This window comes from Schistocerca gregaria, chromosome 5 (assembly GCF_023897955.1).
Source record: "Schistocerca gregaria isolate iqSchGreg1 chromosome 5, iqSchGreg1.2, whole genome shotgun sequence".
Taxonomy (NCBI): domain Eukaryota; kingdom Metazoa; phylum Arthropoda; class Insecta; order Orthoptera; family Acrididae; genus Schistocerca; species Schistocerca gregaria.
Genome location: NC_064924.1, coordinates 461,158,548 through 461,171,670, shown reverse-complemented (window position 1 = coordinate 461,171,670; position 13,123 = coordinate 461,158,548). Strand labels below are relative to the sequence as shown.

The window sequence follows — 13,123 nt, the reverse complement described above, 5'->3', positions numbered from 1 at the left end:
ACAGATGGCCAAAGTGATGGATCTAACAGAACATTTTTAGTTTCAGAACCAACAAATTGCTACCTAGCTGATGATGGTACAACAACTACTGGCTGCACAAACTGCGTTGGCCACACAACAGACCAACAAATCAGCCCAAGTGCCGCCGACAAGCACACCACTGCTCTGGCAATTTAATGACATGGAAAAGTAATGGCTCGAATACCTGACGTTCATGAAGTTCAAAGAACTGTAAAGCTACGACACTCACTTTCGACTGTGGGATCCCCAGTGTTAAGGTTGATACAAAAACTATTCCCAGCTGCATCTCCCAACGAACTCAGTTATGACCAAGTAATCACCGCATTAACTGAATATTATGACCAGCAAGTCCAAGTGGCTGCAGCCAGATGTCAGTTTTTTTGCTTGCAGAAAATGCCTCCAGAACAGACGTACCATCAGTGGTATACCGAATTAACAGGCATGACTAGGAAGTGTATATTTAAGTGTAGTTGTGGCAACTTTTACAGTGATTTAATAATTAGAGATGCAATAACATTAAGTGTACCAGATAGTAGAATACAGATATACAGGTACAGATCTTAAAGTACTCTGATCCATCACTTCCTCAAGTGTTGCAAATCTTAGAGAAATATGATTTGGGTGCCATAGTGGCTGATAAGGCACCGATTTGTCGGGTCGAGTCACCCCTTGCTTGCGACCGTCCCAAGTAGCCACATCACTGAGTGTGTACACAGCTGCAAGGACAGGCATGTAGACATGTAAACAGCCCTGTGAACTTAGTGAAGTCTTGCCCTAGATGTTTTGCTTGCCACAAAAGACAGGATCGCGCATCACACAATGCAACATGTTACAAGTATGGAAAAAAAGGCCATGTCCAAGCAGTTTGTTTGCAATGGCACAAAAATGTCAATTTTGCCCACTCTCAGAAAAAACAGGCTCATGCACATGCAGTGAACATTGTGTTTTCCAAACCTACAACAGGTTCAGACAAAAGTAAGATTAAGGTTCTGCCTCATTCTCACACTAGTGCTGTGCAGCGACATTCTAGCAAACTATTTGTCTCATTACACATTGCTGGTCATAGTGTGAACTTTCAGTTGAACACAGGTGCCTCAGTAACTTTGTTTAATCATGCCATGTATGGACAGCTAGGCTCACCATGCCTTTCTAAATCTTACAACGGACAGGAAGTTCCAGTGCTTGGACAGTGTAGTTTGTTGGCCACTTACAAATCTCACTCTAGGACAGTGAATTTTACAGTGTTGAAATACAGAGAGAGTGAGTACATTTTTAGTTTAGATGCTTTTGATTTGTTTGGACTAATCATCAACGGGAACATGCTTTCTGTATCAGCTTTTGCATCAAAAGACAGTGTCACTAGTTTGTTTAAAGAATTTCCTGAACTATTTTTAGAAGGAATGGGGAAAGCTAATGACTTCACAGTGCATATTACATTGGAGGACAATGCACAGCCTAAGTTTTTCTGGGCCCGCCCCATTCAAATTGCATTAAGAGACAAAATAGCCAGTGAATTGAAAGAATTGCAAGATACTGGTGTAATTGCTCCTACTCAAGCTAGACAGTGGCCAAGTCCTCTCGTTTTGTTGCGTAAGCCTTCTGGTTGCATCCGCATGTGTGTTGACTTCTAAGTCTACATTCAAACCATAGACAGTAGTTGACACTTATCCGTTACCTCGCCCTGATGAACTCATGGACAGGCTTGGTGCTGGATATTGCTTTTCTAAGATAGATTTGTGTGATACCTACTTTCAAATACCATTGGATGAAGAATCATAGAAAGTGTTTGTTGTAAATACACATTTAGGCCTGTTCAAGTATTTGCATTTACCATATGGCAGTGCTTCCACACCCACCATTTTTCAACATTACTTGGAACAGCTGACTGCAATATTGCCATTTTGTTAAAATTGCCTTGATGATATTATCATCTCAGGTCAAACACCAGAGGAACACATCAACTTGCATACTCTTTTTAGAGTGTTGTCAGAAGCAGGACTCAAGTGTCGTCTTGAAAAGTGTGATTTTTTTGAGTTGAACTACAGTAATTAGATCATTTCATAAACAGTCAGGGTATGCTCCCCCTCCAATATCATTTGCTAGCAATCCATGACCTGCCTGTTCCTCGCAATGTGTCTGAACTGCAATCAGTGCTAGCCAAGATGACATCCTAAATTTGGTTAATACTACTCAAATCATGGTTCCATTGCATCGCTTGCATCACAAAAATTTACCTTTTATATGGACTAAAGACTGTCAAGACTCACTTCAGAAACTCCAAAATGCTTTTCTCAGATGTTTAGTGCATTTTGACCCTGCCAAGCCGGTAGTTTTGCAAGTCAACGCTTCTTCCTACACAACTGGTGCTGTGCTTTCACACAAAATTGGTGCACAAGACAAACCAATTGCTTTTGCCTCGAAATTGTCAACTCAAACTCAGTGCAATTATTCTCCAATTGAAAATGCAGCTCTCGCTATTGTATATGGTGTGGCAAAATTCCATCACTGTTTGTATGGTCGCAAATTCTATTTAGTGACAGATCACAAGCCTTTGCAGTCCTTGTTTCATCTGTCAAAGCCGGTTCCTACCCTCTCTGCTCAAAAATTGCAAAGACAGACTTCGTTGCTTTCACATCAGTATGAAATTGTGTACAGACATATGGCAAAGCATGGCAATGCAGATGCCCTGTCTCACCTTCCGATTGGTCCAGACTCCAATTTTGATGAATCTGCCGCATCTTGTTGCCAAAAGGATACACAGGACTCTGAATTGCTGGTATTGTTTCTCTTGCACTACAGAAAAATTGTGCTGATACTTTGTTTGTTGGCATAACCTTTCTGAACAACAAGGTGTGATTCTAGTTCAAAATGACAGTGGAAAATTGCGTGTGCTTATTCCAAAAGTATTGCAAAAGGACGTGCTGCAATTGCACCACTGAGTACATTGGTGCCTTGTTCACACTAAACAGTTAGCATGACGGAACTGTACTTGGTAGGGCATGGACGCTCACATTGAACAGATGACATCACAGTGTCGTGCATGTGCAGAAAACCAATCCGCTCCACCACAAACAATCTCAGCTTGACCTAAGACTCAATGCACCATGGCAGTGAGTGCACATAGACTTTGCAGGGCCATTTTGGAACACTCGTTGGCTCATACTGGTAGATTGGTGGTGGTGGTGGTGATGGTGGTGGTTGTGGTGGTGGTTAGTGTTTAACGTCCCGTCGACAACAAGGTCATTACAGACGGAGCGCAAACTCGGTGTAGGGAAGGATTGGGAAGGAAATTGGCCGTGCCCTTTCAAAGGAACCATCCCAGCATTTGCCTGAAACGATTTAGGGAAATCACGGAAAACTAAATCAGGATGGCCGGAGACGGGATTGAACCATCGTCCTCCCGAATGCGAGTCCAGTGTGCTAACCACTGCGCCACCTTGCTTGGTCATAGTGGTAGACTCTTTTAGCAAGTTTCCATTTGCGGGGCCTATGAACTCAAGTGTTTGCCAGAAGTACTTGTTTCAGACATTGGACACAGTTCACCTCACGTGATTTTGACCAGTTTTGTAAAAGAAGTGGCATTCATCATCTAACAAGTGCTCTGTTTCATCCACAGTCCAACGGAGAAGCAGAATACTTTGTACGCACTTTTAAGCAACAGATGGCCAAGCTTTGCACCACCCACACAAGGAAACAGGTGCTGCAACCCTTTCTTGCCTCCTATCGCTTCCACCCACGAGGCAGACTATCACCGGTGGAACTTCTGCATGGCCGCTGCCATTGGATACTGTTACACTTGCTACATCCTTCACAGCATCTGGCACCACCAGTGGTCCACAAATATTGCTTAGTGCCACATGAGCTCGTTCTTTTCAGTGTTTATGGCAACTGTGGGTGCTGGGAAAGAGGCTTGATCCAGGAATGCATTGGTTCTTTTATGTATTTGACTGCAGGTCCCGATTGTTTTACAGTGCCGCCACCATAACCAAATTCGAGCTGTCATTTGCCCCATGATTCTTCTGATTTTCTTCCCCAGCCTTCGCAGCTGCCCACTGGTGCCACCACGGCACCCCAGGAGGAGCAGATGGATGCTGCATCCTCAGTTTCACCATCCAAACTCGCCGACCCAATGGACCTGGACCCACCACTGCTGTTGCTGTCACTATCATCATCATCCCAGGACATGCCTTCAGGCCAGGACATTTGCTCTGGGAGCAGTTTTCTGGAGGATGTTTTTGTTGCCTCGCAGGCCAGTAAGCCAAATGATGGGATATGGTTCCTGGTTCATCTCTACGTCCAGCATCCTGCCTTCCTCCCTGTTGTTGTTTGCACTCTCACTATGCGAATGTGCAGGCATAAGCTGTCACCAGCACACTGGTAGGCAAAGAGGTTGCAAGGAGATTGATAATAAGTGCTGAACAAAGTCCGGCTATCAGGAGAGAGGCCAAAGACAGCCTTGCAAGAAAAGTGTCACCAATGCCATCTTGACCGCAAACATAAGAATGCTGTCACGGACCAGAGGGTCCAGCCAGTTGCAGAGTCACAGTCTCTAGCTTAGAGTCAATCAGTACATAGTGACCAGAGTAGTGTACATAGCAGGACTTGTACTTCACCAGCAGTGAGGCTAACGTGGACTATCATAGGAGAGCTTGTACCTCGACACTTGGACTAGCTGAAAGATAAGTAGCATTCTGCTCCTGTGAATAAAGAACACTGCTAATACATGTGTGCAGTTGTGTTGTAGAAAGAGGATACAGGCCACCTAACAATATCCTCTCCTTGCTTCCCATGGTACAATGTCCATTGATGACTTCTCTAATAAGCAACCATGTAATTTGTGTTGAATGCCAGTGACATAATTTTTAAGTTGTAATATGATGCCTGAAATAAAGGCAGAGTGCAGTAATAATTGGAGTGTCACTGACAATCTATTTGCTGAATCACACCATCAGTCATTGGAATATGAACCAGCTGTAGAGTGGTGAATGTATATAGCATAAATAATGACTTTTAAAAAAGTAGCGGCAATAAGAATGGAAAGATGTGAGACAACTGTAACTTACCTTCTTGTTGCAACTGTTAGGAGTTATGAAGAAACTTATCACATAATGTGCATACAGTTGAATTGATGATTTGTAATAAGACTGTAACTCATGTTCTTCTTGTAATTGTCAAAACAGTAAAGAAAACTTAGCATATCAGGTGCTGTAATTGATGTACAAAATGATTTAGAATAACAATCTTAAAGATGTGAATTGCTGAGTTAGGAAGGGGGATATATTTAGAATTAGGGAGACTGTCAGTAACACTGCTGCCTTTTCTGTGATAACTTTCAATACAGGTACAATAATTACTTATTTATTCCAATGTCCTCATGCAAATGTGTTTCTTGCTGATGAGGAATTAATGGGGATCATGTCAACGTAGCATCATCTTTTTCACTTTATGCAGGTCTTTGCAGTACCATTCACCACAATGTATCTTTGCAATCAAGACTAGTGTTTCAACAATTAGGGGAAATATAGTCATCGATCTCCTTAGAGGTTTTTTGTCAAAGGCAATGACACCGCTCAGTGCTATAAAAAAGGAACACAGCAAGTTAAAGAGAACCAGAGAGCTGCAGAAAAGAATGTGGCTGAGCTTTGAGAATTAGATAAAAATACAGAGACCTGACACTGAAAGCTAAGAGAAGTATTAATTCTGAAAAAATAATAATACTGGACAAAATTTTGTGAGAAACTGGAAGGAGACTGTAGAAACAACAATAAACTGCTGAAGCATCGTATCGAAGTGTGAGGGTATACGAAAATCGATGGATCTAACAGAGAAAGAACCAGGAAAATCTGAAACTCAGGGACGTGATATGCCACTTACCTGGTCTGAAGTTGAAAATACCCTTAAGAGCATGAAGAAAGGCAAACCCCTGTTTAAGAAATCTGTTATCTGATTTCCTCACGAATATTGAAAATAGGGAGACTTTTTTGAAACTTGCAATGTCCTACAATTTAAAGGCTGAAGTAAAAGCAGCTACCCAAGTAACAGAAACTTGCCAAACAGCTCTTGATTAGTTTCTAGTCAAGAAGAGTTTACACAACACCTCAATAAAAATTTTCAATGCAAGTATTAGTGACCATCTTGCTCAAATATTAAGCATAAAAGTAAAAGGCAGTATTATTAACAATATGTCTTTCAGAACAGCATATAGAAGTTATAATCAGCATGATGTACTCTACTTCAACAACTTATTACAGAAAGAAAAATGGCCAGGAGTGTACAAAATGAACGGTATAAATGAAAAATACAACACTTTCATTGATACATTAACACATTTCTTTGAACATGCATTCCCACTGAAAACATTAACCATACAGGGGAACTCTAGAACAATCAGCTGGATCACAAAGGGAATAAGAGTTTCATGCCAGATGAAAAGACTACTTCATGAAATATGTCATTTAAAAAATTCCTATAAAAATACTCCAAAATACTAAGAAAAGTAATAAAAGCAGCAAAAATAATGTATATTGATGAAATCATTTATAATTCAGCTAATAAATCAAAGGCTATGTGGAGTGTTATAAAAAAAAGAATGTGGAGAATACAGACAATCTTGCAAAAATATAACACTATCACATAAAAATAAAAAAAGTAACAAACCCCTTAGAAGTAGCCAACTTTTTCACAGGTGTTGCTGATAATATATTACAATCAAACTTTAAGAGCACCCAGGCAAATGAATATAAAGTAAGTGCATGTAGAGGATCAATGTACATCAGTTCTGTTTCACAAGATGAAGTAGATAAAGCAATAAAAGAACTAAAATATTACAAATCGGCAGGTGTTGATGGTACACCTGCAACAGTGTTAAAGAAGAGTACGTCAAACCTAACTGAAGTACTCACACACTCATGTGACTCCTCACTTCATGCAGGCAATTTCCCCGATGTGTTGAAAACATCAAAAGTTATTCCTGCATGTAAAAAAGGGGATAAAGACAATGTAAATAACTATAGACCCATCACAATTTCTTCCTGCATCTCTAAAGTACTGGAAAAAGTTATGTATGAGAAATTTATGAAATTTATAAATAAAAACAGCATCCTATGTAATGAACAACATGGATTCAAAAATAAGAGGTCAACGACAACTGCTGTCTATGAGTGCATCAGTTCCACCCTAAACCTGATGGACAAAAAACAGGAAACAATAGGACTATTTATTGACTTGTCAAAAGTTTTTGACATGGTGGACCATAAAATTCTGCTATCAAAGCTTGAAAGATATGGTATTCGAGGTCTGTCCAGCAATTGGATCATTTCCTTCCTGACTAATCATAAGCAGGCAGTGTGTCTCAAGCACACAAATATTGAACTAAAAACTGTATCTAATCACTTATGTGACTATAAACAAATTAAATGTGGTGTACCCCAAGGGTCAGTAACGGGACCCCTTCTGTTTCTTCTGTACATAAATGATCTAAGCTTAAATGTTGATGCACACAAAACAATCATATTTGCAGATGACATCATGATTCTACTAAAAGGAGATGACGATGAACAGTTACAGCAGACAGTAAACACAGTCACGAAACAACTTAGCAGCTGGGCACAGAGTAATCAGCTTGTAATACACAGTAAGAAAACCACTGCTCTAAAATTCCACAATGTTCCTATACTGAAACCAAATTCTTAGGACGTGGGCCGCAGAGTAACATCAGATGGAATAAGCATATTGAATATCTCAATGTAGAACTGAGCAAAACATGTTACCTTCTTTGTTCTTTAAAATCATACTGTAGTGAGAAAACAGTATTGAATGCATGTCATGCATACTTTCATTCTCGTCTTAGATATGGGGTCACCTTCTGTGGAAACTCTAAAACAGCTAATAGCACTTTTAAACTACAAAAAAGGGCCATTAGAATCTTGTTTGGGTGCAAGCCTAGAGACTCTTGTAAACCTCTGTTTAAGAAATCTGGCATTCCTCCATTACCATGTGCATACATTATGGAAACCCATTTGTTCTTTAAATTAAATGTTAGGCAAGAACTGCAGACTGCAAAAAAACTGTGATATACATGATCGCTTTACCAGACAAAACAGAAACTTACATAGGACTCAAATCAGCACAGCATTGTATCAAAAAGGTACTTTTCACATGGGAGTTAAGCTTTATAACAAACTTACTGAAAACATAAAAGCTATCACTGAGGTCAATACATTTGGAAAATCTCTAAAGACATATTTACAGCATCACTGCTTTTACTCCATTGAAGAATATTTAAATTTATGAAATGTGTTATAGAAATACTTATGTGTAAAGTGTATTATTGTACCCTTTAACACACAAGCCTAGAAATGACTTTCAGCTGTATATTTATAAATCGACTTGTCTAATGTCTTATGCATACGCTACTATGTAGACAACAGGACCAATAAAAAATACAATACAATACAATACACCAGACAAATATGAAGTGAGTACAGACGTCATCAAAGCTGCTGGAATTCATGAGCTCCACTGGCTGTACAAAGTTATAAATACTGTTTGGAAAAAAGGAAAAATTCCAGTAAACTGCACAAAAGATGTCTTAATGTTCATCTTCAAGAAAGGAAGCAGGCAGAAATGTGGCAACAATAGAGGAACCACACTCCTGTCTCGTGGACTTAGTTGAAAGAGAAAATTACTGAATGCTATTTAAGAACCACTGTTGAACCATAGCTTGAGGGAGAGCAGTATGGTTTTAGAGTTTTTTTTTTTTTTTTTTTTTTTTTTAAAGAATCCTGTTATTGTAATAATAATTGAAATATGCTGAGAGAAAGGACGATATACCATCTTTAGCTTCCTAGTTTTAAGAAAGATGTCTATGATAGTTTGCAAATAAACAAATTACAGGAATGTCTGGCAAAGAGGAATGTATCAGACTCTTATCAACAAATGAGTAATGTTGTACAACCACTGCTAGAGCTACATTCAGATGATTTACCATAAACAAAGGAGTGCAACAGTGAGTTTGTTGTAACTTTTCATCACTGTCACTGATGATAAATAATGAAGAGTGAAACAAAAAGCTGATAAGGAATTCAACACATTGCCTTTGCAGATGATGTGGTGATGTGGGAAGTGTAGTTGAAACTAATTATGTGGAATCACCAGCTGAAGCAGTTTGGCCTTAATAATCAGGCTCAAAAAAATAATTCTGATGACAGCCATCAGACAAAGATTACATGTGACCATCAATCTGGATGGAAATAAGTTTCTCTTCCAGTGCCTTGGTAGTATTGTAGCTAAATAAGAAAAGTCTGCTGCAGAAAGCACGAATAGAATTAAATAAGCAGCTACTTTTACCACCAAGTCAAGTTCCTCCTTTGGGTTAACCTACTCCCTGTAAGACCAGAAAAAGTCAGTATCAGACATATGTTATGTCATGTGTTATGTGGTTTATTGTTGCAATATCTATGTATGGTCTTGGTAGCCAGAGACTGTGGTCACATGTGTGTGAGTTGCATTTGTGTGTGTGTGTGTGTGTGTGTGTGTGTGTGTGTGTTTTTTGTTTAATTCTGATGAAGGCCTTTTCAGCCGACAGCTTACGTGTTTGATAGTCTTTTTGTTGTGACTACTTGTGGCTCACCATCTCCAGTATATGGCGAATAGTAATCTATCCCTTTCATAATATTGCCATTATGTCCTTGAAGTGAGTAACATCAACAGTAGAGAAAGTAGTAGTTCCTGGCTATGGAATTCCTAAGATCAGTGCTCCAAAAAACAAGAAAAGCCAAGGGCCAAAATGAATAGATCTGTCAAGAAACACAACCAACGCAACCATTGTGCAAAAATATAAGAAAATCAAGGTTGAAATTATTTGTATATGTAGAGAGAATGGATCAGACAATTATAGTGAGAAAAATAACTAAAAAATAAACTTGGAGGCAAGAGACCTAAAGGTAAACCAGAAAATGGTGGATCACTCAAATGAATCACAGATTTTGAAGGAAAAGGAGTGGAATGGTGCCAGGTTGAGACAGAAGTATATGTGGACAGACAAAGATGGAAAATAATCTTATACCTCACCCAAACAACTGGAGACGGTTAATGGATGATGGTGGTGGTGGTGGTGGTGGTGGTGGTGGTAGTGATGACTTAATATACACATATTTAATGTGATCATACATACAATTTGGAAGTTTCATTTCTACTCAGATTCCACACTGATATATTGTGCAATGTAATGATTTAATCTAACTGTCAATGTGTTTTTTATTTGTAACTGACACAAAAATTGTATTTCATTTCTTGTGACTCACCATTACTTTTGTTATATATCCATCAAAATAACGCAAAAGAAATAAACATTGCTAGAATTCAAGTTATTGTTTGCTCAACTGCAGGAGAAAGGACAATTGTTCTTGAGAGATTGATTACACATTGGATGTTTTCAGTCCACATTTCCAAAAGTTCTTTTCAGTGGGATCATTGGAGATGTTAATAATAATAATAATAATAATAATAATAATAATAATAATAATAATGTTGTGTGTCATCACAAGTCTTTCAATTGGATGCCACGTTGGTGACTTGCATATCATTAAAACCAGCAGCACCCATTTTTCTCCAGGCAGTCACCCATCCAAGTATTGGCAGGGCCCAATGTTGCTTAGCTTTGGTGATCTGGTAGGTACCAGTGACACCAATGAGGCACAGCTGTTGGGTTTTGAAATGTTGAATGAATGAACATATGGGTAATGAGCAAAGTATGAATTCCCTCTGAATGCTGAAAGTGATTATTCCTGATTCATCCAACCACCCAACATTTAAAGTTAAGCAAAATATGTTTTTGAGATAATTTACTTTTACTTTGTGACATAATACTGTACTTCAATATTTTTTTAATAAATTGTAGCCTAATCTACAAGTACTTCCCATTCTACTCACATAAGTTTAATACTTACAGGAGCAGGACAAGAAAAGGCACTTCTCTCATATAGCCATTTCTCATGCAGCTGATGAAGTTTCTCTAAATATTCCAATGAAATGTTGGCCTCTTCTTTACGACCTCTAGATACAATTCTTTCATGAACAACCTTTGGATCTGTTCTGAGATAAACTGCAATGATAAACAACAAGAAATAAATTTAAAATAAATGAATAGTTTCTGTAAATGCATGGTACATTTCCCAAACATGTTACAAACCAATAAGGTCACAGCGCAGATCTACTCTTGACATAAGCCACTTGAACCACTCATCCAGCACAACATATTCAGCATCAGCCAGATTTCCATTATTTTTTAAATTCTCAACAAAGCAATATCTGTTAAATGAATAAATAACACTGTTCATTCACTGTAAACATTGATAAAACTTGTAAGTACCCCTAAATTTGGATACTGCACTCATTAAAAGGTTGTTGTTAAAGTTACAGTTGATTAAAAGTTTAATTTCAGTGCATCTGCAGCTGAAACAGTGTTAGCATAAATATGTTTACAGTAACTAAGTGTGAAATAGTGATAGTAGTCAGAGTTTTCAGGACAATGAAGCTAACGCTTACTTACTATAGTACTGTTACAAACAATAGTCAATATTTTATAACACATTATTTATAAAAAAACATTTTCACACTTTTTATTAATTAGGAGGATAAAAATAACAAACTATGTTACTACATTTTAGTAAAAAGTTGTTTCACATTATATCTGTGCAGTAAATGCAACTTAAACTGATCTCAGTCTCCAGAATAGCCACAATTAAATCAAGTACAGGAAACATTTTTTATTGAAAATATTTAATAATACATGGTGTCCCAATCAAAACTCCCTGTTTCAAGGTCTGAAGAGAGAAAAACCACAGTAGATATGACAATGAGAAATGCACAACATTATAGAGCACAGAATTTATATTCACGCATCAGAAGTGCAAAGTATCATCGGCAGAGTGCAGCATGGTATCATGAAGTAAAAATGGTGACTCCATAGCAGCACGTGCAAGCAGTAATGTGGTTTGCAGAAACAAAATCGCCAATTCCTGTGCAAAGAAGTTATCGTCATGTGTGTGAATGTGATCCACCTGATGTGAAAACAATTAAGGAATGGTATAGGAAGTTTCTGTCGACAGGCAGTGTTCTGAAACATTCTGGCAGTGCACATTACGGAGTTTCAGAAGTGAAAGTGGAGTACATCAGACAAACGTTTCTCAGAAGCCCATGTAAGTCAATTTGTCAAGCATCTAGGCAACTTGATGTACCTCGATCAACATTGCATCATGTAGTTCACCAGCGTCTTTGTATGTGTGCTTACAAAGTGCAAATTCTCCAAATCTGATGCTGAACGACAAACCACACTGACAACAATTTGCTCCGGATATGCTACAGCGTATTGATATGGATGCCATCTTCCTGGAAAGATGTTTATTCTCAGATGAGGCAACTTTTCATCTATCAGGAAGAGTTAATAGGCATAATGTTCGGATTTGGGGTTCGCAAAATCCACACGTTGTCATTGAACATGTTCGTGATAGCCGTAAACTAAACGTCTGGTGCAAGCTAATGCACAACATGACTGTTGGACCATTCTTCTTTGTGGAACAAACAGTGAATGGGACAGTGTATCTGGACATATTGGAGCAGTTTGTGTACCCTCAGATACAAAACTTGCCACACAACATCAGTTTTCAACAAGATAGAGCTCCGCCGCATTGGTCAATGGCTGTTCGCAAGTTCCTGGATAGGAAATTTCACAGTTGTTGGATCGGATGCGGAAGACCTGGCCACCAAATTCACCCAACATTATGCTGCTCGATTTCTTCATGTGGGGATTCGTGAAGGACCACGTGTATGTAACCAAAGTGTACGATATTCCTATGGTGCAACATCAATATCACTAATGTGATTGCAACAATAACAGAGGAAATGTTACAAAGAAATTGGCAAGAAATTGAATATAGATTCGACATTCTTCATGCTACAAATGGTTCACATGTAGAGGTGTATTGATGAAAAATAAATAAATAATTTGAGATGCTATACAATGTGGTGTGTTTTTCACTGTCATATCTACTGTGATTTTTGTTTCCTGAGTCTTTGAAAATAGGGAGGTTTGAGTGAGACA

General features: G+C 38.5%; 1 protein-coding gene across 1 annotated transcript in view; it reads right to left on the bottom strand.

Annotated features, from left to right (window-relative positions):
- LOC126273169 (deoxynucleoside kinase-like) overlaps nt 1–13,123 on the bottom strand; it is a 96,368-nt gene that overhangs the window by 30,651 nt on the left and 52,594 nt on the right. Inside the window, exons 3-4 of the mRNA XM_049976648.1 lie at nt 11,213–11,331; nt 10,971–11,125 (exon numbers count right to left, since the gene is read on the bottom strand). Of these exons, the coding sequence (XP_049832605.1) occupies nt 10,971–11,125; nt 11,213–11,331 (274 nt within the window). The remainder of the gene's footprint in view (nt 1–10,970; nt 11,126–11,212; nt 11,332–13,123) is intronic.